Raw genomic sequence first — 27,509 nt, forward strand, 5'->3', positions numbered from 1 at the left:
TACCCCAGTGGTGGTGCGAGGCTTGCTCGCAGGTTTTCCGGTGGAAGGTGGAGCGTAACCAACACCAACCAAGACAACTCAGACGGAACCCCGTTCACACCGCTGTGTCAATCGTTCTCGGTTTGGACCACCAGCAACACCGTCCAATCAGTCATATGGACAAAAAATAGTGTGATATGAAATTTGGCTTGTTGACCGACTTAGTTAGTAAGTCGGGGTCATCTGTTCTGACTGGAGGTCAATTGCAAGTCTTTCAAGTCATGGGTCACCCAGCACCTCATAATTATGATATGACCAAATGAGATTTGCCCAAATTTTTTATAAAAATATAAAAAAATTGGATCCAATTCGAATCCAAATTCGATCTGATTCGGATCCGAACCCAATTCAAACCCAATTTACATCCGATCTGATCCATTAAATTGAGATCATCCAAAATCCCATCCGACCCATTCGCACCTCTAGTCCTGTCTAAGCGTCAAACCAGCCGTCTAGTCCTGTCTAAGCGTCAAGATACCAGTGAAATCGAGTTGTGGAATCAAGTTAAATTGGTATTCGGATTCGCGATCGGACGCGGAGTGAAACCCGTTACCAAGTACCAACCTAATCGTATTTTCCCTCCTACACGGCTTCGACGTCCGTCTCCGGCGAGTTGGAGACCTTTATTCCCCTCGTTGGTGCGGGAGCACGCTTTTTTTTCCCCTAAGTTCGCAGAGCCCGGAGCCCGTTCCTCAAGAGTTCGTGGTCGTCTGCCGTCGGAGGTTAGCTTTTTTTTTTTTTTGCTCAGATTTCCAGGTTTTAGTTTCTAAGTCGGTTCTTGTTTAGGGTTTTGGGTTTAAGATTAGAAATTTCGACTTTGCCTACTTTTGATTCCATGAATCATCAACATGAAGTGTCTCCCTTGGTTTCAAGGTTGTTTTCTTCTTGTTCTTCTATCTCACGGAGTGTAAAATGATTTAGTATCAGAGTTGAGAGACTGGAGTTGAGGTCAAGATCAAATTGGAGTACGCAGTTTTCTCTTCTTGTTTTCATCTCAACGTGAGTTTGTTTGATCACATATTCAATTGCATAGTAAGTATAGATGCTTTTAGTTCATCAGCCGAACCCTTTTGTAGTTTACAATTAGAGTTGAGTAAGTTAATTCTATGAATCATATGGTCTGTAGAGAACTCGAAGTAGAAAAAAAGAAAAAAGAAAAAAAGAAAAAAAAAGAGAAGAAGGGAAAAGAAGAAAAAAAATTCACATTTAAAATACGGATAACTGCCCAAGAAATCGGCAATTTCTAGAATGAAGATTAAGCACATGATGCTTGTGTGACACGTAAGTAGTGATTCATATACACTCTCCTGAGGAATATTAAACTGAATAACATATCCTTGTCTGCTAAAATTGGAATAAAGATTCTAGAAGCTATTCAAGCATATATTTTGTTGAGAGTTTTGACACCAAGGACTCTATTCTGCTTTTAAGTAAATGAATTTGTTACATTCCAATTCTGGTATTAGAAATTAACATTTAGCATTGGAATTTGGGAGAAAACGTAAAGAGTTGGTGGATATGCGTTAGTTGGAGATTTATTGCATAAATGGATATGTAGATGTACAAATTATTTTCTGTGGTCGTGTCTTTGTTGAACATCATTTGCATGGGCATATACCAAAACATTCATGACTATTACTGTAGTTGGCAGAAATTTTCAGGAGCTTTTTTTTTCTGGATAATATGATCATTGATCGTTGAAAAATATTTCAGGGGGCTGCAAATTTACTAGTGTTTTTGAGTCTCTTGGGCATAAAATTTTTTAATTAGATGTATCCATGGTGTCATAGAGATGACTCTTTTGAAGTTCATCATGACAAGTTTGTGGCAAAGCTCTTTCTACATGAAGAGCCCAATACTTGTTCACTCAATCTGGTTGTTGAAATCATCCTCTTGCTTTCTTCAGTTCAGAAGGAAGTCTACAAAGAAGGTGCTTAACAACTTAGGTGGACTGAATTTTCACCCTTCACATTTCTTGTCATTGCTCTTTCATTTTTTCCATCACATGCCTTTATTAGCACCGCAGTCATTTAAATTTTTTTCAGAATTTGTTGCACATTTTCTAACTAGCCATAGGAACATCAGCCTTTTAAAATAGTAACATCACTAATGCAAATATTCATTAGCATATTGGTTCCTATTATATTCACCTAACCAAATGAAAATCTTTTGAACTGAAGATTCTTCAAATGATTTCTTGTTAATTATGTTGGAATTTTCTTTCACTCATGTATACATTTCAATGCGAATTTAAGGCCCTCTTTGCATTGGAGCCTTTTGCCTAGATAATGCATGTCCAAGCCATCCCAACTGGTTATCCAGCATTTTGTCCTTTGCTGGTGCTACTCCCATGCTTCTTTATTTTTCTTATTTTTAACTTTATAATTATACTACTATACTAGTATTCTGCATGTGTTATCCATGTGTTTTAATTATAGTGGATCATTACCTTACATATGCGGGTTCATCCATAGGTATCTCACTTCAAGGAATAGGAATTGGTATGTATTGGCTTCCTTAAATCTCTCAGATTCATGAAAAATCAAAAAAAAGAAAAAAAAGAAGAAATGCATGAAGCATTGGAATCTGGCTGCATGTTGAACTCCAGGCATTCTGCATTATAGATAGAGATCAAGCACACCAATTGTGCAATGCACATTAATTCTAATCCATCTAGAAAGCTATTAATCTAATATACTCTGCTATGAAAGCCATAATTTGACTTTTTAGACCTGCTTTCATATAATTAATTCTCTATTGTGGTTTATAATATTCTTTATCTGTCATATATTACATCTAATTTATAGAAAAAAATCAAGTACAACTGTTACGTGTAATGAATGAAACGTCGTTGGATTGAAGTGGTTTTGTACAATTGAAGTATAATATGCAAAACAAGGATGTTTGTACCTGATAAAGCACTTAATTATGCTTATGTTTTGCTCTTAGCTTATTTAATTTTCATTAAGCAATTATGATTTCCTAAAAATTGTCATTATTTGTCTTGGATGGTACCCTTTTTTTCCTTTTTCTGTGGAGGTTAGAACACGGGAAAACACATACTCTGCTTCCTGAGAGGTTCAACCCCTGTCCTTTTTTGTAGGAGCCAAGAAAAACGTCAAACAACAAATCATTGATTGAGCCTTTTTCTTTTTCTTGAGAATATAAGTACGTTCACTCAGCCAGCTGCAAACTTAGGAGCTCAAACTCATCTGTTGTCAGTAAAGAGGGTTGCACATATTTACAAAGGGGTGCATTTACTAGTTGACCAAGGGACATATGTTATCAGATATATCACCGAAGTTCTAGACTTTCCCTCTTGTTTTCTATTTTTTGTTCCATGATTCAATCCTTTTCTCCCTTTTATCTGTTCTAGGTTATTATCTTAGGACTGAAGCACTATGGCTTCAAATTGTCAAGCTGCCCCATTGGTTGCTTCTCCGTCATATCCAAACTCCATTGCATGGTCGAAGGAAAATCTGGTGGCCATTGCTTCAGGCCATCTCATAACTATATTGGTAAGCAAATACATGAAGGATGTTGTATCAGTTATTATTGAAGATCTAATTTTCCTTTTGTTGAAAAAATATTCTTTATCTAAATGTTATTTAGCAAGTTATGTTTTTGTACTTTTTTTTTTTTCAGAATGCAGCTTTGCTTGCGGGTCCTCGAGGGTTGATTACGCTTTCCCCAAATAAGCCATTTCCTGTAGGGGTGGTGAGAAGGGAAGGTAGGTTTTGTGATTTTTCCTTTAGGTTTGTGGATATGCATATTAGGGGTGGCAAAATATGACCCGACCCGCCAACCTGATCCGTGTTCGACCCGCCATAAACAGGTTTGGGTTTGGCCTAAACAGGTTCGGGTCGTAAACAGGTCGACCCGTTTAACCTGTTTATTAATTGGGTCGGATACGGGTTTTAGATGTCTGACCCGTTTAACCCGTTTAACTGTTGGGCAGGTTAAACAGGTCTAAACAGGTTAAACGGGTTAAACAGGTTAAACGGGTTAAACGGGTCTAAACAGGTCTAAACAGGTTAAACGGGTCTAAACAGGTTTAAACAGGTCGGGTTGGGCAGGTTAAACAGGTTGGGTTGGACAGATTAAACAGGTCTAAACAGGTTAAACGGGTCAGGTTGGGCAAACAGGTTAAACAGGTCGGGTCAGGTTGGGTAAACAGGTTACCTGTTTATTAAACAGGTTAAACGGGTCGGGTCGGGTTACCTGTTTAATAAACAGGTCAGGTTCAGGTTTGCAATTCCTGACCCGTTTAATAAACAGGTCGGGTTCAGATTTATAGTTTTCTGACCCGACCTGTATTTGACCCGACCTGGTTATGCCTGACCCGACCCGATTGCCACCCCTAATGCATATGCTTGGCCAATAATATAGCTTCTTTATAAAATATTCCTACTGTTATAACATTGCATGCGCATAGATATTTCTGGAATGTGGATACATGTTTGCACATGTAAGGCTTTGAAGTTCCGAGCAAGTCAATGTGCTAGTGCACACTGATTGTAGGGAGGATCGGGCTTGGGAACATCGATGTCCATCAATAGTAAGTAGTATGTGTACAAATTATAACTGATGCCTGAAAGTCTAACACTAAACGATGTTCAGGTTATTATAATTTTGACTACTAGTAGAAGAGAAACAATCACCAGCTACTTTTTTAGTCTTATCATTAACTTTGGTGTATCTGACTGTTGGTAGGATGACAATATTAAAGCAATCAAGTTATTTGTACTTTAGACATTCTGTAGGCAAAATGTAAATCATGATAAATTACTGTATATGTATATTATGATGTGATTGATGTTCCTTGTTTCATGAATTTTTGGAAATATTTGCAGACCTTCTTACTCCCTGTCTGATGTCTACTTGTTTATCACGTGACTTTCGTCCTTGTGCTCGATCCATTTCATGGTCTGATCCAGGATTTGCACCAAATTCAGGGTAGGAAGTTGCCTTTAGTCTCAGTTCTTTTTTGCTAGAGTTAGATCTGTTTTATTACAGCTGTGATGCTGCTTGCTGTTGATTTTTCTTTTCTGCTTTTTTTCCCACATTTTTTCAAACTTAATGCATGTCATCTGACTTAGCTGTTAAGTCCTGTCTTGTTTTATGGATGTGATACACATGTATACTTGAATTGATGCAGATCCTTTCTTGCTCTTTGCACTACCGAAGGCCGTGTGAAGTTGTATCGCGCACCTTTTTGTGAATTTTCTGCTGAATGGGTTGAGGTATGTTTTAACAGAAAGTACCTCTACTGGAATTAGTGACTAGGATACCATTTTGATCCTCAATATATAAAATGACATTAGAGGCATGATCGCATTAATCTTATATGATTTGCAGATCATATTTTGAGCTCTTAGAGTTACAAGCAATAATCAAGATTATAAGCATTTAGACTGACATGAGAAGGAAAATCTTATATTTTACGCTGACTTATTAATTGTCATGTCAAGTTACTTTCTTGTGATGTTGGCTAGCAGATAATAAAGATTTTTGAATAGTATTTACTATTTACATCATGTATGTAAACATTGTTCTGTTCAGGCTTCTTTAATGGAGTGGAGAGAGGCTAGTGGTTTAAGGGATAGTCATGCAACAGTTAGGCTAGTGGTTTAAGGGATAGTCATGCAACAGTTGTTGTACTTCGTTAAGTCTATGTTCCCAATTTTCCCTTCTTATATATTACTATTTGAGTTGCTCATGATGGTAGTTTGAGAAGGAAAGTAATCAATAGTTTTCTTTGGAAGGGGCTGATGAACAAAAACCATTAGATCCTGAAATAGTTTCCAAATCCAAAAAGAGGTAAACATAATTTGATTTTACTAGCTGAATGGCTGGATACACTTGGAATATCAAATTAGCTGGAAACTGGTGCAAAAGTACTAGCTATGGAGAGAGTGGCGCTGGGTCAAAATATAAGAGCAGGAAGAAATATCTCCAATTATGAAGGAAAATAATTTATATTACTAGATACTGATTTGTTTAAAATTTTGAAGTGGACTTCAAATTGATGAAGAATACCAAGTACTTTTTTCTAGGCATATTGAGGACATTAATTCTAAGCATAAACATGAATTTGTATGAGCAAATGATGGTGAAATAATTTTGGAATGTCAGAGTACCTTCATCGATGTAGTTTCTCGAAAAGGAAAAGATGTCTCATAAGTAATGACCAATCGTCAAGTATTTAAATTTAGAAAACTCTTCAGGTGAACTGAAATATATGTACATGAATATTAGATAATGAGCCATATTTTGCTTAATTACACATAAGGTGATTTTCATAAACAGACTGGCAGTAGATGAATATTCTAGTGGATAGCAACACATGGATAGCAGTAGTACAAAGTGTTAAAGAACTCTAAGAAATAACCTAAGGGGTTATGAAGTGAGGCTTGTATGAAGTAGGGAAGAAAACATTTGTCGAAGAAAAACTGTGGTCTTTTGGAGATAATCAAAGGAAGAACACGTTATGGACAATTTCTTAAAAAATAATGAAGTCCTCGTCATTTTCTTCTATTCTCGATCCTAAATGAAAGACTTTTTTTTTTAAAAAAATTCTTTTCCACATGTTTCCTTGCAAACAGATAGGCAATATTTTAGTAATATGTGTATCTATTCTTCATAGCTACAAATTCATGGAAGGTGGCAAAACATGGAAAGTCTCATTAATCTCCTATATTCTTGTTGGTTTTCCAATTCCATCCAAAAGGAATGAAAATAGAAAGATTCACGTGGTAGTGGATTGCTCTGCTTTGTATCTGGATTTTGGACTGACATTGACTTTTGATGCCCTCCAACCCCCACCCTTTTTTTCTCTTTTGAGAACTAACTTTACCGACTAGAACCATCTAGATGGATATGGAATAGCTACCTATCATTGCCTAGACTATGGTTTGCCATACAACCTCTTACCGCCCCGGTATGGAGCGTACGATACCGTACCGAAGAAAATCGGTACGTAACTTAACTTCAAGTCCGTACAAGCTCCATATCGAGGCGTACGGGGATAAAAATTAAGAAAAATGACTAGAGAGTTATTTCGGTACAGAGGTGTACCGTACCAACTTGAATCGATAAGGTATTGATAGAGTCAATGAGTGCCGGACCGGTACTGAGATCCGTATCAGTCGGTGATCGGTATGGTTCGGTACTGAACCGAACCGGACAATACTGAGATCCGTATCGGTCGGCGATCGGTATGGTTCAGTGCCGAACTGAACCGGACGAAACCGTCCGGTTCCGTCAAATTCTGGCCGGTTCCTGCTGGATCCGGCCTGTTGGAGATCGGGTCAGCTCGATTCGGGCTGAACCAACCCGTATGGCTCAGTTTAGCATTCCTTGGATTTAGTATTTGGTATCGAGATTGTAGATCTTGGCCCAAACCACATGACATTTTGATGGTGCCATTCCCTTTTATATTCTAAAGTTAGGTTAAGATTAGTTCCCTTCCTAGATATCAAATAAAAAGAAAATAGAAATTTTCACGCGAGTTTAAGACATTTGCATTTTTATGCCGTTTTTCATGATACTTGGGTTTCACTTACTTTTGCATTTAAGGACTACCCTCTATTGGTGGTGATGTAGTCCTTGTGGAGGATTGAGTGTGAAGAGAAAAATAAGCATCATAGGTACTAATTTTAGTCCACATCTGATGTCTTTGGAGTCCATTTATGGCTGTAGAAAGTTGTTTATATTATTTTAAGTTTCTAGGGAGATTTATGCAACTTTTTAATTATGTTTTGGTTGGATGGCTAATATGAGATCTTGTTCTGGTCTTTTCCTTTTAATTTCAGTCCTTGATTTAGTTCAAGTCGGCAAGTGATGGGGTCATCCATGTAATCTGATCTTGGTGTCCACCTCGAGGAAAGAGGGGGAGCCCTTGCTCCCTCCCATGGTCGACATAGAGAAAAGGGACATCTAGATCCTTCTAGTCGTCTAAAACACAGGAAGGGGAGAAAGGAATTGAAGGAAAAATAAAGGGAAAAAGAAATGAAAAGAATGGAAAAAAGAAAAAGAAGAGAAAGAAGAATAGGAGAAGGAAAAGTAAAGTAGCTAAACATTCTGAGCGGTCTATCAACTCTTCATTTCACATCGTCCTACTATACAAGGACTTAGGAGCCTTTTGTGCTGGTTAGTACCAGCTCCTACATGGCACTCCAAGATGGAATTTGTACAAATACCTCTGGGCATTGGTTCTTGGGGGAACCTCTTCAGCCTGTAGGTGCCTAGCTGGCACCTGTTGGTATCATGCGTTATGGAGTTTAAAGGCATGAAAGCTCCTTTTATTTTCACTTTTTGGTTGTACCCATTCCTGTTCAGTACCTGTTTTCTGAATCCTTGCTATCAAAGGCATTTTCATTTTCTTATTTATTTAGGAGTCCTATTGTAGTCTTTGACTAAATTAGGTTTCCCTATGGTGCACTGAGAGGAGGAATAAGGGTGTATTGAGAGGATAATTACTGCGATTGAATTAATTTCCTAATTTTTTTGTTCTTTAACCTTTCCAATCTCTTTTTTATGATGTTTTCAGTGATTGGTGTTGACCTGAGGCCCGTTCTTTGTCTCTGGAGTGTCTCTACATCCTTAACATGCAGATTTTTCTATACTCTATCCTGAAAAGTATAGATCTCAAGTAGATTGGTGTCAACCTGAGGCCTCTTCTGTCTGTGGAGTGTCTCTACATCCCTAACATGCAGAATTTTCTGCACTCTATCCTGAAAATTTTAGATCTCAAGTCTGAATTTCAGATAGTAAAATCTGAAATTTTAAACCTCACATATATTGAGTTTTGCCATTGGAGGACTGATGTACAGCAGTTGGCCCATCAAGTTGGTTTCGTGCTAGTCAACTTAAATTATATTTTTCTTATTTTCTGTGGCTTTCTGTCCTTGGCACCATCTCTTTTGTTTTTCTCCATGAGCTTCATATCAAGCACATCATGTACCTTCTCTATTCCTCCTTAGATGTTTTTGCATTTATTCCATCAAATACGTTATCGTGATTCATGAGCTGCATTTCACTTAGCTTTCCTAATCAATTTCCAGTTTATTATAGGTTTTGGACATTTCTGACTTGCTGTATGACTATCTTGAAAGTATTAATTTTGGGGAGTTGAGTGCATCGTTGCCATCGTTTTCTCAAGTGAGTTTTTACGGCTTTCCTTGCTCTGGCTTGTAGAATGCTTTTGCATTTAATTGTTCATTCAAAATGTCCTTATTGTTCTTTGTTCGATGATTTGTGTAAATATTTACTTAATTCCAATTCCTTCTACTTATCTCAGAAGCAAGCCAATGCAGGCTTTGTTAAAGAGAGAGGATGCGACACTGAATTGCATGGTACCAGTGGCAGTGAGAATGCCAGATGTAGAAAAAGAGAAATTTTAAGCAGAAGGTACACCTCAATTTACTTTAATAACATCGATAAGATTTCCTATATCTTTTCTTCTTATTTTTTAATGAACAACATGAATCTTTTTTTGCTTTGCACCATTACACACACTTTGTTCTTTAATCTACTATGGCCAGTAAAGTTTAGCGCATATTATATTTGCATCTTTTTAACATTATTGGGGGTATTTTATGTTTTGTTTCCTTAACTTTTCAGAAATTTTACTGCTAAAATATGGTAATTATAAGCTTAACTGTTTCTGTCCATAGCCCATTGGCTTAAGTTCCATATGCATGTAATAACTGAGGCATTAGATATGCATTAGAAATACATGCACACCTTAACATGGTTAATTTCATTAAACATGGCATGTTCTGTTATGATATTTTACTATTTTAATGGAAATCTCTCTCTCTCTCTATATATATATGTGTGTGTGTGCGTGCGTGCGTGCGTGCGTGCTCATGCGCGTGCGTTTCAATTTATGACCAAAGTTTCATCTCATCATACAAGACCTTTATAAATTATTAATAACTAAGCCAAATATTATTTTATTAATTTAGTATGACCTTTCAAAAATCATTTTTCTCAATTTATATGATAGCAACTCTGAATGATGTCTAGGTGACCAAACAGCTATCATAATATGAGCATGAAGAGAGAATGTAGTTTGAGCAGATTAAGTTTACAAGAAAGCAAATATCCTTTGGAAGGTAGTAGGAGGTAGGAAGAATAATTAAAGTTAGAAACAAGAACATTGAAGTAGCCTAAGATTTGCATCTTGGAAAGGATAGGATATTTAGATTATATATTGGTTTCCTCATGTACATTGAGGTCCTCTGAAGGTACCTATAAGGAGAGGGGTGCAAGTACTAGTAGTAGAAGGGACAAGGTGGATTATGCATTGGTTCATGTCGATTGAGGTGACGTATAAGGACCTAAAAGGCTTGACTTGAATGTTGGCCTTGCCTAGATTGAAAGAACTTTATAAGAGAATTCTGAGACTTAGTTTTAGCCAATTTCAAGGCAATTATGATGTGTGGGAGGTCAAGGGACCACCTAGTGCATATGATCTATGTGGGCAGTGTATATAGTTAATATATTAAATATTTTTTTAAAAATTAAAGCAACAAAAAGTGATAGCAATATCTTTATGAATAGTAATAATATTAATAATAGTAATATCTAGTAATTACTGCTCGCTATTTAGTGCTTTAGGCTTAGTGGCAACAATTATAGCATATTTAAGATAGTGAATTATTAATTTTACACATTTGATCCATCTAGGATCTGCATCCAACCCACCCATGAGCTTGAACCATTCCTTTTTGTATGGGCCTAGATAAGAGCGGCCTCAGTGCGTCGCACAATGCTAAAAGGATTACATACAACATACAATAATATGCAGGCCATGTATGCAGCCACAAAATGCTAGTACTGCTACATATGCATCCACACGGTGCTAAGTGAGCCGTCTTTTCAGCCCATAGATGACCTTGGAACATCATGTGCGTGTATAGCCACATATAAAGAATGCATTGTTGTCCTGGGACACAATATGCATATGCAACCATATATGCAGCTTTATGCATCGCATTCTACAATAGTTGTCGTCACTAAGGTTTTGGCCTGCTAGTAATGTAGTGCTAAAGTGAAGATGGTATAGGAGTAGAGGTTAGAGTAGTTTAATTGTGGTCTAGATGTTTCTGTTGTGGTTTGAGGGTGAGACTTGGTACAATAGTAAAGTTGCTCCATTGTGACCCATAGGTCATGTATTGAAAACATGGAAACAACCTCTCTCCATACCAAGTGAGGCTGCATACATCTGACCCTCCCTAAACCCTACAATGGGGGGAGCCTGATGCACTAGGCTGCTCTTTTTTGTTTTTGTGGTGGTTTGATTGCAATTTCTGAGGTTCTTTTGGTTGACAATCAGTCATTTGACCATATCATTTTGTGGAGCATTTTGATAAGAGTTGTACTCATGGTCTGACGAACCGGGGCGAACTGGCTGGTTCGGGCCGTATCTGACTGGTCCGGCGTGTAACTGGTAAGCTGGAGCTGTGGAAACCGGTACGGGCCGAACCCAGCCAGAGCCGGGGAAGACGAAGAGAAGAAGAGAGAGAGCGAGGAAGAGAGGGAGGGAGGAGAGGCCTCCGCTGCCCGCGGAGGGCCGCGAGGGGCCGGTGGAGGCCGAGGGGGCGGGGAAACCCACGAGGGCCCAGCGGAGGCCGAGGCCGCGGCTGCGTCACAGGGGACGCGGCCAAATTAAAAAATTTCAAAATTTTTAAGTGAAGTCGGCAAATCGGTTGCCAACTTCACTTAAAAATCTCCAAATTAAAAAATTTAGGAATTTTTAAGTGAAGTCGGCAAATCAAATTTCGAGATTTTTAAGTGAAGTCGCAACCGATTTGCCGACTTCACTTAAAAATCCTATATTTTTTTCCGCGGCCTCTGCCGCGCCCCCGCAGGCTCCCCCGCCGCCCCTCCGGCCTCAGCCGGCCCTCCGCAGGCGGCCTCTCCTCTCCTCTCTCCCTCCCTCCCTCCCTCCCTCGCTAGCTCTCTCATTCTCTTCTTCTTCTCCAGCTCGGGCGGAAAAGAGTGTTTTGGTTCGATACCGATTTAAACTGGTACGAATTGGAACCGTACCAGTCCGGTAGGCGACTGGTACGCCTACCGGTACTGGTATCGGTACGGCGAACCTTGGTTGTACTCATAGCAGGCGCCTTTGATGAAATAAATCTTGGCTACTGCTGTTGTTTCTGAATATTGTGTCTTAATATTTGTATCAGGCCTTGACATTGTACCCTGAGTTTCCCTACTATTTGTTGTCCATATGTTTCAACTTGGTTTTAGCTTTCTTCTAGCATTACTAGTTTCTTGTTTGTTGTTATATTGTTTTCCTAGATTGCTTTTTTTTATTTATTTATTTGTGTTCTGTAATTTGTACATCTCCTTTTATGACTTTTGTATTGACCTTTGTTTTCTTCAGGTTGTGTTTTACAATGATTGTATATTTCCTTATACGACAACATATATCTCTTTGTTGTTTTCTTTCAACATCTTGTGTAAGGTTCACTGTCTCGATACTGGTGCCACATTAGCTCTGTGTCTGTATGGTACGGTACGCCTCCTACCATCCGGTTCGGGCCAGTACGGCAAACCATGATCTTGTGCATTGGGATTATTCCTGAAACAATTTTTTCCTTTGTCATCTTGCCAGGGTTGCGCTGCAAATTTTGAGTCTTGTAATACATTCTGCTTTGTCATATTGTAATCTAAATCGATTTTTTTTGCAGAGTTAAGCGCAATGAATACAGCGAATCTCCTGTAAAAGAAAGAGAAAATGACCTCCCTTTGATAACAGCAGAGCAGTATGCTTCTCGTAGTTCACTTTTATCATCCCTTGTTGTTGCCTGGTCGCCTGTGTTGCAGTTATCTGGAATCAGTCCTTGTTTCTCTAATAAATGTGCTATACTTGCTGTTGGGGGGAAGTCTGGTAATATATCTTTCTGGAAATTCAATGAACCAAAATGCTATACTGTTGAGCATGGCAGCGTTTCTGTTGATGCAATGCTCATTGGACTTCTCCAGGCTCATAAATCATGGATCACTTCAATTAGTTGGGGAACTTGTGCTGCATGCTCTTCAAAATCCCAGCTACTGTTGGCTACTGGGAGTTCTGATGGAAGGTGAGTCTACTCATGCTAGTAATTTGTGCTACTATTGTTTCTCCTCTTTTTTGTTAGTAGTAGGGTTTGCAGTTTTTCTTGTCACACTTTATGCGATGCACTTATGAATATCTGCCTCTTACATGATTCAAGATGAAAGTACATACATGATGCAATCAAGCCTTGGAGCCTGCTAAATGAAAGAACGGATTTGATACACCTAAGAACAGTGCATGTAGTATCCTGGATCTGCACTAAGTTGTCAATCCTTAAGCTACTTTTTCGTTGGATATGCTTTCAGCACAATTGGCTGACAATTGAAGCATTTCCATATGAAAAACATGGTGCAATGACCCAATCTGATGTAAAATCAATTATGGCCAGTTTTGTTGGCCTCTATTTAATTTTACAGGAGCAAGTCTATGGATTTGATATTCTATTTTTTATTAGTGACAATCTAGTATCACTTGTTAATGAATTATCTTGAGTTCTTGGCTATCATAAAGTGATAGATTAACCATTTTGGATCCCTTTGAGGTCTAATGTGATATTCTGTATGCATGTTCGTCTGTCTCTTCACCCATCAATTGGTGCAGATCGGGAATGCCTATTTGAGACTTGATGGTTGATGCCAGTTTGACAGTCAATTATAAAATTCTGCCCAAACCATGAAATTTGGTGAGTGATCTTTAGGGTTTGCTGGAGTTAGCAGTGTGGGTTTTTGTATTATTCTAAACCATGAAATTTGTGACTTCCAACTTCTCCTAGTTTGCATGCTGTTAGTGTTGTTGTATAGATGAATATTTTGAGTGAAGTGATTTTGATCAAGTTTTCACATTGAACAAGGCTTGAAACCTTCCGCTCTTTGGCTTCTGGTACTTGTAGATAGAATCTAGTTTATGGCAGTGTATAGTTGAGATCGTGGTGGTGGACAAAGTGATTGACTGAAGCTTCATCTTTTCTGAGGACACCTTTTGGGGTCGGTTCCTTTTTCCTTTTGATCATGTGACTATAAATCAGGCTGTATACAAGAAAATCCATGCTTCTGCTGTTTCTGCAGGAAGAAAGGTGTTTCCATTTTTGGCAAATAATCTAAAGAGTGGTAGAGAGAAAAGTGACAGTTCTACCTAAATTGGTTTCCTGTTCATGTTATTAGCATTTGTGTTCTCTCTACCTCATTTTTATCAAGAACATTACTCCTATAGACAGCTGATTTAAAGAGAGAACAATATTCAAATTACAATTGATCATTTATTATCAGTGTGAAGATATGGTTGGGAGATGTTGAAGAGTTGATCCAATCTTCAGATGCTAACAAAAGTTCCTTTACCTTATTAAATGAGGTAAAATTCTCTTTGTGCATGCTAGTGTTATTTTTCCTCGTCTTCTTCTTTCTGAAACTTGATTAACCAGCTTAACTGGCATTTTAATTCATCTGTATTTACAAACAGGTGACAGCTGTTACACTGTCCCCAATTTCAACAATTTCGTTGATTGTGCCAATACAATCTCAAGATAAGGTGGTTTTAGCCATTGGGAAAGGATCTGGATCAATTGAAGCATGGATATGTCATATATTTAGCAACAGAATTCAAAGTGCTGGCATCTATGATGCACATGACCAAGTGGTATGTCTACATTTTCATGGAATCATATGCCATTATGCTTATTATGACACCTGACATGTTTCTGAATATATTATAGGTGACAGGTCTAGCTTGGGCTTTTGATGGTTGTTGTTTGTACAGCTCCAGCCAGGTTAATTAACTTCTGCTGTTCAAATGCTCTTGTTATTTGAATGATGTCTATCAGCTACTTGTCCATGTCTGGCGATTATATTATATGAACTATGGCATTCACAAATTTGTATTGTTCCATAAGATTTTTTTCTCTTGTTTCCACTTAGGTAAAATCGGAAGATGGAGGTCTAACAATGATGATATATGAACATTGAATGTGATATATTACCTCTAAACTGCTGACATACCAAAAATCATATGTAGTGACTTCTAACTAGTGCATTAAGTGGTCAAAAACAGACATTATATTATGTTATTTAAATTATCTATTTTTGACTATTCGACGCATAGGCTAAGGGTCAAATTACATGGTGTTTTTGTCTATAGGCAAATTAAAGGTAGTAGATTCAATAGCTTAGATTGTTGTTGTTAGATCCCTTGTCTTTTGATTTCACCTAGTTGGATTCAACTTCAAATCTGGTCGACTGGAGCCTATATATATGTATTATACACACACGTATATATATATAGTGTGAGAGAGAGCTAGACTTGGCTACACTCAAGTGAATCTTTTTTTGTAGATCCGGTCAGGTCTAGATTGGGCAATGGAGGTTCCTCATCAATGATTTGAGCCATTGGTTATGATCTCCTACCTCTAAGCTACTTACACACCATAAATCATATGATTTGAAAATCGCTAGCCTATGCATCAAGTGGTCAAAAAAGTGTACCGTTTAAATAACACGAAACAATACATATTTTTTTGACTAATTGATGCATTGGCTAATTGTCTCTAAATCACATGATTTTTGGTGTGAAAGCAATTTAGAAGTAGTAAATTGCATTCAACAGCTTGGATCATCCCCTATCATCCAATCTTGAGATGACAGGATATGAGTGGAGATCCACTTAAAAAAGTGTAGCCAAGTCAAGCTCTCCCTCTCCCTCCCTCTCTCTCTCTCTGTCTCTCGTACGCACACACACATATATATGTACATATGCATGTCTCACCCATTATTGTTTCATTTTACAAGAATAGGGATTATTAATTTATGTCTTCCTATTGGGCTTTATCTCAGCACAGCATGTGTTGGAGTTTCTAGGTAAAGATATGGTTGAAGTTTGATGTATACATGCTGTACTAATTACCATTATCTAATTCTATAGCCTGGTTATAAATTTTGGCATGTTTGTCTGTTATAAAATAATGAGGTTAAAATATTTTATGTGCCAATGATTTTAAAACCAGTGACTTGGTTTAGGGTTTGAGATCCAAATGATTGAGCTACAGTAAGAACTTAGTTGAATGACATAAGCTTTGTTTGGTCATTTCTGAGGTGCTAGATGTTAGGATTCAGGACTTATTGGCATGAACTCTATTATTAGATCACCCTCTCTTAATTAAATGAGAAGCCAGATGGTTCATTTTTCTCTCTACCATAGATGGGAGTAACAAACCAACACCTACCACAGCTCTCCCACTCTCACCACCAGAATTATCATTAGATGACTTTTACTTGGTTCCTTCAAGTTGCTTCCATCTGGAGTCATCTCATTATTTTCTATAACTGCCAGCATATTGGCGGGAACTGAGAAGTGATCACCTCAGCCTCTAATTCCTTCCAACTTGAATCTTTTTTTGGCTCTCTCTCCATGGGGCTGTTTGGTTGACAAGTTCTGCTAAAATAAGTCCATAGGAAAACCATGGTTTGAAGTATGCGGTATGGTCAGTTTTTCAAACCTTGACAAAAACTCAAAATGGATGAGTTCTGCAAAAGAAGTTGTTGGTTATTTTCCACAGAACCTGTTTTGCCAAAAATTAGAAGTCATAAAACCTGAAAAAAATGAGTTCTACTGGAAAACAGGTCTTCCCTCGTTTTTCATAAAACTTGCTTTATGAGAATCATGTTTTATGATCTGTTTTACAAAAAACTCAGACAACCGAACAATTTCCAAAGGAAAAAGGCATATATGCAGATTTGTGTTATGAGCTCAAGACAATCCTGGACTAGGGCCAGCCTAGCCTATTGACTTCTGTTTGAACATTATGTATCATGTAATTATAGTCTTGCTCCATTTCCTTCTTTTCCTCGGGGGTGCTTGCATATGTATTACTTCAGTTGATTGCTTATATCATGGAGAATTTATTATAAAGTTGTTTCTGAGAATTTGATAAATCAATCTTCAGATTAGATGGCGATATGTTAAAATATGCTCCTCCTTTTTGTTCGTTTTATAAAATGTGTTGTTCGAAAGCTCAAGCTTAAAGCTTTGGATTCTGTATGCATATATTGGAACTTAGTAGCCACTAGCCAGAATCTTCTATGCAAGGTAATGCACCCGCTTGAGAATCGTCCTAGAATCTCAAATTCAGAAATGCTTCTTAAGCATTTCTTTGCTGAAAATGCTTCTAAAATATCCGCTCCCCCGCAGCTGCATGCGCTCCCGATTTTGGCAACTAAGTATTGAACTTGTTACTTTTACTTTTGCTCCTTCAAATTGGATTAAGTTGATGCATGTGATGGACGTGTTCTTGGCCCAAAAAATTGCGTGATGTGCATCAATGATGAAGAAAGAGATGTCAGAATGAGTTTCACTAGTCTTGCATAGCTTAGTTGTCTTCCTGAGATATATGGTATCATTGATTTTTTCCTAATTAGTTTGAGACTTTGAGTTGTGAATTTTTAACTCAGGTTGGAAGGACTGATGGTTGGTTTGATTATTTTATACGACATCTTTTTTCAAAGTGATCATTAGTCCCTTGTGGAAAAGGCACTAGAGAATTTGTGACAACCTTTTGAATTGTTGGATGTGACATGTGCTTCAGTATTAATTAAAAATTCAAGAGGAATGTGAATGGTGCAGGAATTGGTTAAACAGGGAACAAAATTTTTAGATGCAAACAAGATAATAGGTTTTATATGAAAAATGAAGGTACTATACTAGAAAGGAAAATAAGGATAAAGCATGAAAGTACATAGGAGCAAGGTTTTAGGTGCTGTGTTAGCACGACACTGGCATCTTATATGCCTTGCTGTGCCAGTGCTTGGCATGCACTAGCATGCATCCCACATCCTGGTCCAGGCCTAACAAGGTATGTCTGGTATAAGTGCCATGCCGACTAGCATATTCTTGTTTAAATCCTGACAGGGAAAAGAGGAAAAAAGTCATTGAATTGACCACCAATTTTTTTTCTGTGATTTTTTCCATAAATCAAGTTCAGAACCAAAAGAGTTTGTGTATTTATACCAGAATAGTCCTTCCCCAAACCTCAAAGAGAGAGAGTATTTCTTTCTTTTTTTTTTTTTTTAAAGAACACTTCTTTTATTCTTTGACCCTTTTACTATTAGGTCAACCGTTCTCCCTTAGGAGAGCATCTAAAATATTCTGTGTTTGAATATCCATCTTCTTTGAAAAGGAAGCATGAACAAAAGGCCTTCTAAGATACGCAAGTAAATAGCTTAGATTTTGTCAAAAGAGGCCAAAACTATGGGCCTCTGTTGAAACCTTCGGGCATTTCAGAGCTTGCTTTCTTGGGTGCAATTGTGCCTCACTGTCAGAGGAATTTAGTACTCTGTTGCTTTGGCTACTTGTTGCAGGCTAACTTGGAAAAATTCTGTTTTACAGACGAGGTACAGGTGGGCAGCCACAACCTGCTTGTTCACTTTTTCTGTCTAACTGATGCTGCTCACTTGTGGCTGGCAACAGCTAAATACAGAAAAACTTGACGGGTGGACGGTGCCACTTGAAATGCAACTCCGAATTGTTTGCAACATTGGTACTCTCTGCTTGTAGGGTTGCCAATTGGACAACATATTCTCTTGCACGTTATGTAATAGGTCGACATTTATGAAGTCTTTTACCATCATTATGTCTCTACGATTCTTGGGGCCTCTGTTTGCTACCTCTTGTAGCAATGCTACGTATGTCCTTCCTTCATTTTTGTTTAAAATCAATGGCATCCAAACAACAAAATAATGCGTCAATTTCTTGATAGCCAATTAACTCCTTTAATAGTGGAAACCTTCTCTGTAACACTAATTACTTCTTTCCTTATTTTTGTAAACAATGTCATCAAAAGTATGGCATTGGTTTTGTTACTTATCACTTCTGGCACAAGCATAGGTGTTCACTTTCGAATTCCTACATTGTTGTCATGTGATGGGATGACTCGTGAGCTGGTTAACCTAGATTCAGCTTGTTAGGGAATTATAATTGGGCATTATCCACTCCAATATCATTTGTATGCAATTGTGAAATAACAATATTTCTGCTGTTTTGAGTCTTTTGACCAATCTATAATCTGCATATTATGTGGTACTCTTGATCATTAAATTTGTTCTTTTTTCTTCTTTATTTCCCTGGCTTCTTTTCTTTCTGCTAGCTTAATGAAATTTCACACCCCTTGTTAAAGTGAATCAGAATTTAACAAGTAAATCTGCCACATTTGTAAGCCTACATTATCATATGCCATGTATGGCTGTCATAGAAATGTAGAAGTTATCTCATTATCATTGATTTATCATTAGCTGTAATTGACACCTTAATTTTCTGCCATTCATGACAAACCTGTTGCATGGAAATTTTATTGTCACTTAAACAATGTGTTCTGGTGACATATCACATTAATAAGCATCAAATTTAATCTCCCTCCCTCCCTCCCTCTCTCCCTCTCCCACTCCCCCCCCCCCCACCCCCCGGCCCCTCCTCCCTCCCCTTTTTGGAGGCCACTAATTAGGCAGGCTTTTACTGAAACAACTATATTTTTGCAATGATAGAATAACTCTGTCCGTAGTTGGGTCTTGCACGGGAACTATCTTCATGAAGTGCCTTTCCCTTCAAAATTTCCTTGGCTCAGAAACTCAACGGATGTAAGATTTAATGCTTCACATTATTTATTTTTATACCTATAAAAATTCTTGGTTTTTGATCGATTATGAAATCCACATGCAGCTTTCACAAGTCTCTGATCAATGTTTTGGTCTTGCACTATCTCCTGGAGAATTGATGGTTGCTGTGGTATGTGTGACCAACACAATCTTGTGTATCTTTTTTTCTAGTTTATTTCATTCACTGCCTTTAAGCATGTGACCCTACACTTTTACTGTCAGCTGAACTGTATATACAATTTTAACAGTAAATGGTTTAGTCCTTGCTGTTTTTGAGCTACTAATTTATGCTGATCTGGACATATAACATCAAATCAGAGACATTTCAAGTGCCTGATATCAATCTTTATCACATTAAATATCATACATTCCAACTAAAGCATGTGAAGGTGATTACAAATTTTTTTTTTTTTAATTGAAAACTCCTGTGGGGAATGGAGTGATTATTTTTTCAGTTTGCATCATGAGCTCATACTGCAACCAACTGTAAGAGCTCTCAGCAAGATGAATGAGAGTCATGAACGAAACGATATGATTGTAGTAGGGACATGATAAAGAGTCGATAAAACTTGAGATTTGTAGATCTCACTAAAGAACCAACTTCAAAAGCTCTTTGAATGGCATGACTAAAATTTTTGCTAGTAAGAGGTAAATCCAAGTCAGAAAGTTCTTTCAAAATTAGAATGGTTAACCTTTCTCTCAATATTTCTGCTGAAAAGAGAACTTCAAGTTGTAAAGACTCAGTTTGTCAGACCAAAAGGCCTATTTGTGTTTTGACTGACTGGCCATCACTCACTTTGAAAAATAGCAAAAGACCTGCTTTGCCTTTTCAAAGTTATGGTTGCAATGGTGACTTGGCCTGTAGTGGCAAACAAGGATGGAGCCAAGGGGTTCTGCTTCTATGTCTGCTCCACAAACTTTCTCTTATAATGTGCCCCCGAAGCCAAATACTTTCCCAAGAAAGCCGGCTCCCTGCCTCCGCCACTGCCACCATCAAGTTTTCAATCAATCTTTGGTTTTCTAGACCACTATTTCTATTTTTATCTAATGACCTATTTGGGTGCATAGGCCAGAATTACCATGCAACCAAAATTGTAAAAATAAAGTGACGCGACAAGAGGATCTTATAAAAACTAATAATATGGAACTTTATAGCATTTGCTGCTTGTCTGCTCGAAGGAAATTTTGTAGGGAAAAACTAACTGCAGTAACAACAAGTTATTTGCAACTATTATGAGCTTGTTGTATGCATGGTCTCAAATCTCAGTGGGACATCTCACGGATACCGGGACATGGATACTATCTCGAGTGTCGGGATAGGACCATCTCTCCGCTATTCTAGCATTTTGATCGGCACGTCTTGGGACATCTCCTATCCCAAGTGTCAGGATGGGATGGGACGGCAGCACACTCTGTTCCATGGGCAAATTGGGACATTCCTGCCCCATGGGATTTAAAACCTTGGTTGTATGATTATAGCCATCACAAACCAGATCTTATTTGATGCTTTGCATTTCACAAAAATAAAATAATATTTTATTAAATATAAATTAAAATAATACTTTGAAGTTTCAAATCTCTATGTTAGGTGGAAAATGTTTTTAATGATAAGTGGGACAAAATATTCATACTTAGCTAGTGACTAAATAAATAACACTTTTATTGCTTGTTATTTTTTTGTGGTCATTTTTATGGTCATAACTTTTTTTTAATCAAGGCATGCCGTCTCGGTGCTGGGTCTCATACCAGCGCCACCCTGTTACTATAGCGGTGCATCTGATACGGGGGACAGTTTGGTGTACCGAATGTTGGTACCCCCTCTCCGCGTACCGCGTAGTGGTATCGAGCCAGTACAATACGATATGTCTCGTACTGTCGAGTTTGGTACAGTATGGTGTACCTTGTAATTTTTATCATTACTTATTTGATTATATTTTTCACGGTCAGGTTCTAGAAAGGGAGAGACAATTTACAGCTGAAGTTTTAAGTACTGCAAGACTAAGGCCAAATTGTAGTTACATTCTAATAGCAAGCTGCTAACAATATTCTATTTTATGGCTTCTGGTGGATATTTCGTTTTATTGAAGGCTTTTTACTGTTCATGCTGAAAATCTATATTTCTTATATTTCATCACTTTAGGTGAAAGCTCTTAAATTTAACACTTTCCCTTCGAGTTGTATAAGAGTTATGCTGTTGTTTTGATTTATAACATTGTAAGCACATTTTATTGCTTTTGCTAATATATTATAGCTATCATTTTGCTAGCTTCAAAAATGGGGGTACCTTTTCAGGTTGATCTTCATTATTATCTTCTTGCTTTAGTTTATTTGTTTGATTGAAATCTATAACTTCTTTTCTTGAATGTAAGCATTAGTGAAAATCTTGGATGAGAGTTCAGGTCACATAAACCATATAAATACAAATTTATGGTGTCATAGGCAGTTACCCGACAGGTTTTATTTTTAGTGTAAGTGGAACTCAGACTTGTATCTCCAGGATCTTTTGTTCAGTCATAGATGCAAGATGCTGCAGGGGAAGTTGTTATTTGAAAGCATCCATGGTAATAAAATTGGTATATGCTTTGCCATTTTCATTGTTTTAAACCTGTTCTAAGCAGCGCTGGAAATGCCATTGGGGTTGTTTCATTGCAAATACACGTCAACTCCTGCAATATTCATAGTCAATAATTTAGTGACCTCCTGCAATATTCATCGTCAATAATTTATTCTTTTCTTATTTTATCACGGAAACTGTATTCTCTCATATGCTTTCAAACAAAGATTTGCTCTATTTCAGGTCCGCAGCTTTGATGCCAATCTCTTGAACCAAATGTATCAGGCCAGGTAGTTGTCTTTCTAAGAAGCATGTAAATCAGTGGTAGAATAAGCAATGCCAAAACCTTGAGACTAGAACTCTTTCTAATAGATTAGATTTCATATTTGTCTATCGCTCTGAAATTAAAATACTCTTGTTGAAAATATGCAGGACTCAGAAAGCAGTGGTCGAGTTTTTCTGGATTGGAGGCCAGTCACTCGAAATTCCATCAGAAAAGCACCTAAGTTTTAGTTCTGAACCTTCATCTGATTTTTCTGAGAGAGACTTGTTTAACTGGGAAACCAACATTCTGCAGTCTCTAAAGACTTATGAGAATGTTGACAAGCTGCTTGTCCTATGGGATATTTTGGCAGCATTGCTAGCTTTTAAAAAATTGAATCCTACTTTTGTGGAAAATTTACTATTCAAATGGATCACAAGTTGGTTTTTGGACTATCAGTCGAGCATTTCTATTGAAAAGATATTGTCTCATGTCCATAGTATGCTGCCGAAGATAAGCTCTCGCAAAATTCACCTTCTCAACATTATTTGTAGAAGATTGATGCTAAGCGATGAAAGAGCTGGTACACCTAAACGAGAACAGCATAAACTTACTAAATTAAATAATGATGAAGCGAAAGTAGCGAAAGTAGAATTGTGGAATAAATTGCTTTTCAAAAATGAAAAAGAGCTACAAGAGAGGCTGGTGGCTTTTAATTTTGCAGCTGCTCTGAGTCGTGCAACTTGTTCACCCAAAGATTTTCCAGTTGGTACAAATTGGTTCCCTATTGGAGTTCCTCAGATGCAGCAATGGGTTGCCATCAACGGTGGACTGGTGCACAATCAGCTGAAAGTTCTTAGTGCAAAAGTTGAAGAGCTTGGAAGCAGGTATTTACCAGTTAGTTATGTAACTATTTCCTGTCTAGAATATTAAGACAATCTCTCATATTTTTTCACTGTTAATTCCTGTTAATGCCCTTGCATCGGAATTCTGTTTTTCATCTCTAATAAGATCTCTCTTGTGATATATAAAAAAGTTTGTTTGAAGTTGAGAGTGATGTTACTTGCATCTGCGTGCAAAGGAAAATTGTGAACTAGTACTTGTTATGCATCTCCTGGAGTTATTCATGGTTTTGCCGTTGATGCATTTGCCATAGAATTATTGGCCTGTATACTTTCTCGCTAACCAGGTTTTATTTTAGATACCAATTTCCTACATTTTGAAGTGTTTCATCTCCTATTTTCCTACACTGTCTTAATTAGGATATTTGTTTTCTGTTTTTGGAATCTTCTCTGAGAGGACATGAATGAGCAAAAATTATGAATATGTCCTGTGCAGTCATCTTGCTATTGCATTGGTGTCTGCAGAATTTGCTCCAAAATTGTGTTTTTGTTGGCAACTACATCTGGAAGTTACTAAATTGCATTATCTAAACATTTGTTGTCGAAGAAATATTGCATTAGAGTACTGATGTGTGGTACAGGGTGCTAAGATACCCCCCGTGCGATGCGACATTCGCAGCGAAATTCGCACGGGACGTCATTCATCGGATGAACGTGCCTCGGATCGTAGAATTCAAAAAATTTTCTGGATCCAAATCCAGAAGATCTTTGAACTCATTAGGAAGGGGAGATTAGGATTTGAAGAAGGTTGATTAAGATTCATAAAATTGAAACAAAAATCAGAAGTTATAGATTTGAAGATCTCATTTTCAAAAATTTTGCAGGTGTAGAACACCGCAGCTTGATGATCTTTCTAGGTTCCTGGTTAAGCCGCACGTGTCCGGCCTCTACAGGTATCCACACGAGGATCTAATCATCTGAGATAGGGTCTTACCGGAGTGCTAGCTCCTTGCAAAGACCTCTCATGACTATCAAATAGATTGGAAGATAAAAATCTGCAGCATACCTTTTTGAAGAAGAACCCTTTCTTCTTCAACCTTGCTCGCGATAGAGGAAGATGAGGGATGTAGCTTTAACCGTGGATCTTCCTTGCCTTGATGCCGTGGAAGAAGAGGATGCAGAGGACCCTCTTGCTGCCGTGGAGAAAAAGGAAGAAGGGGGCTTGGCGTGAGGAAGAACTCCTTCCTTACTGCCGTGTGGAGTGCTCTTCCTTTGGATCTTCTTTTTTTCTTCCAACGCTTGGAGGAGGAAGAAGATTAACCTTCACCTTGCTGTCGTGAGAGAGGAGAAAGCTCTTCTTTTGCTGCCGTGGGAAGGGAGAAGAGAGGGAGAGAGGAGGCGTGGAGAGGATTGAATCCTATGCACATGCCACACCCCTTTAAATAGATGTGGGTTTAGGGTTTTTTCTAAAGTCTATCATGAGTAGGAGACAAACTTCTCAAAATAACCCACCCTTGGATTAATGCCAAGTGTCCAATCCATGTCCCTATGGTGCCATCAAATCAATGCATGACATGTGTCCACTTAATCAATTGATTAAAGCCTAATCCAATTAGGTTTAATCGCTATGGCGCCATGATCAAGTCTTAATCCAATTAGGTCTTGATCAATTTCAATTACAAGCCCAATTCCTAATCTTATTAGGACTTTAGGCTGGCTAGGAGAGAGATGGTGTGGCGCCATGCATGATAGAATGCCATGTGGACGTTAGAGTCCGCATGGTGTGAACACGACTTAAGTCCTACGACGACATGTGGATTTTAAAATCCGTGCAAACCCTGGTTTAATCCAATTGACCCAATCATGAAACCAAATCAATTTGGGTCGAACCCAATTTAATTTTGGCTCATTTAAACAACCCAATTGCAATCAATTTCACTTAATTTTTCTTCCATTAACTCAATAACACATAGTGGGTTAATTCAATCACCAATCATATTGATGATTGTCTTCTATTATGATTCTAAATCAAAATTATAATAGTCAGACTAATTAAATCCTCTATAGGCTCGTTTGGTTCGCGGGAAAAGAAGGGGGCAAAGTGTGGTCAACGGGAAAGTAATGAGATGCCTCTTGTTTGGTTGGAGTTTTCAAAGGAGAGAGATGAGAAAGTTGTATTCCCATGGGAATATGATTCCCACATTTCATGGAAAAGTCTTTCCCATGAGGCGGGAATCATTCTATTTTTATTTTTTTCCAAAAAGGCACTTCAGCATTAAAGAAGCATTAAAGAGGCTTTAAAGACCTAATTTTTATTAAGGGCATAATACGAATTATACATAACTTTCACAAGAAAGTGGATGGCCAACCAAACATAAGCACTTTGGAAATTTGTCACTTTTCCATGGTCAACTAAACATGCCAAAAGTACTTTCCTAGACATTCTCTTCCTAAGAATTTGTTTCCTAGGAATCATATTCCTAGGAGGAAAAATGCTTCCCGCGAACCAAACGAGCCCTATGTGTGTGATCCCGTAGGTTCTATTCTGACTGGTAGTGAGACATATTGAGATTTCTATCTTAATATCACTGAAGCTCTTTTCAGTGGACTGAAACAATTTCAGTTCTACTCTCAGGGTTCACTGATCATCAAGTGAATGCCTTTGAGTCTCATAATCCGCTAGTGACACTTAGCAGTATGTGGTAATAATCCAGCAGAATAGAATGTCTGAACCTCTCGGTGCAGTTAGCGTATGATACAGCCCCTCTATCATGGATCCCGACATGACGGAGGTTATGGATATCTCGTCAAACACCATTATCCCGACGAGATATGTCAAAACCAAGAAACCTTCAAGATTGGGTTTAAATATGAGTACTATATATAGGGGGGCCCTGGGCTTTTGATAAGTAATGATGATGGTCTTCAATAATAACTTGGCTAGGGTCGAAATCATGCGAAATGATTTAACGTTCCGTACTAATGGTGGATGAAAACCTTGAGGGGAAGATTGTTTATATTTATGCCAAAGTATATGTGGGTAGGGTATAATGGAGGCAAGACATTGCTAGGGTTTAGACTTAGAAATTGTTTAACAAGTTTCACCTAAGTCATGGGTTGGGTCTAAAACTTTTTGGGCCAGAGGTATCATTTTGAGTTGTTTTAACTTGGGTGAGTTTGTAATTATAAGACCCAACCTAGTCAAATAAGTGGGTCCAAATATGTTTTTCAAGCCGTACCCAGAAGTCCAATTTTCTTGTGATTTCTTATGCATAAACCACTTTCAACTCCAGGCTTATTCAAGCACACCTATCAAGCATTCAGAGAAGCCATCGAAGTAAACATGTTCCTGAATTATTGGTTGACTTATAATGCTATAGATACTGTGCATAACGGCGTATATACATACAGAGAAGTGCAAATGCTTCTGGCTTGGCAGCATTTTTTTTTTTCACCAGAATTATTCCCATTTGCATGCTTTTCAGCTTCGCCAGTCAAAGCCACTACAATTAATCATCCTTACGATATCCATATTTGTCACAATATAGTCATTTAATTAAGTTGTACTCCTCTTTCAGGATTCATTCTGTTTGTGAATATACCATGGAGGAGAGCTGCAGTTTTTGCTTGGCTTCTGTCCCATTGGAATCTGAAGAGGTGGCCTGGTGCAAAGGCAGCAAATCTGATGATGGGTCAAAAGAAAGCCATAGACTATCAAGATGCATGGTTTCTATGCAGCTGTGCTCTGTCACAGCACCAATGTGGTTTTGCATTTGTTGTCAGAGGTGGGCTGCCAAACTGGCACCTCAGACATTATTTACCATGTCAAAGTCTCCTCTGGCTGTAAATTATGACAGTGAATCCTTTGCTTTGTTTGAGCGCCCAAAACCATTATGCCCTTATTGTGGAATACTGCTACAAAGAGCTATGCCAGACTTTTTGCTCTCTGCATGCCCTGTGTAATCTGAAATATGTTATTATTTCTATAATATTCATTAATTATTTGATTCCTTCAACAATTTCTTTGGTCTATCTTACCTTGTCAGAGTTTATACCGATCTACCATTTATACCCAGATAATTTATGGTATATATGCATCATATGC

General features: G+C 37.9%; 1 protein-coding gene across 2 annotated transcripts; it reads left to right on the top strand.

Moving 5' to 3' along the window:
• The first annotated feature begins 581 nt into the window (after positions 1-581).
• On the top strand, positions 582-27,423 carry LOC103720062. Of its 2 annotated transcripts, none has more exons than XM_039126173.1 (16): positions 582-761; positions 3,416-3,557; positions 3,685-3,769; positions 4,893-4,995; positions 5,198-5,282; positions 9,115-9,201; positions 9,341-9,450; positions 12,747-13,139; positions 14,380-14,461; positions 14,570-14,746; positions 14,823-14,876; positions 19,636-19,728; positions 19,811-19,876; positions 22,544-22,590; positions 22,733-23,449; positions 26,983-27,423. In XM_039126173.1, the coding sequence occupies exons 2-16, from the start codon at positions 3,441-3,443 to the stop codon at positions 27,365-27,367; spliced, it is 2,601 nt and encodes an 866-aa protein (XP_038982101.1). In that variant the 5' UTR covers positions 582-761; positions 3,416-3,440; the 3' UTR covers positions 27,368-27,423. The 2 variants fall into 2 exon arrangements, with proteins under 2 accessions (XP_038982101.1, XP_038982100.1); XM_039126172.1 differs by having other exon boundaries at positions 3,143-3,557; positions 26,983-27,409.
• The last annotated feature ends 86 nt before the right edge of the window (positions 27,424-27,509 follow it).

Source organism: Phoenix dactylifera, chromosome 4 (genome assembly GCF_009389715.1).
Source record: "Phoenix dactylifera cultivar Barhee BC4 chromosome 4, palm_55x_up_171113_PBpolish2nd_filt_p, whole genome shotgun sequence".
Classification (NCBI taxonomy): domain Eukaryota; kingdom Viridiplantae; phylum Streptophyta; class Magnoliopsida; order Arecales; family Arecaceae; genus Phoenix; species Phoenix dactylifera.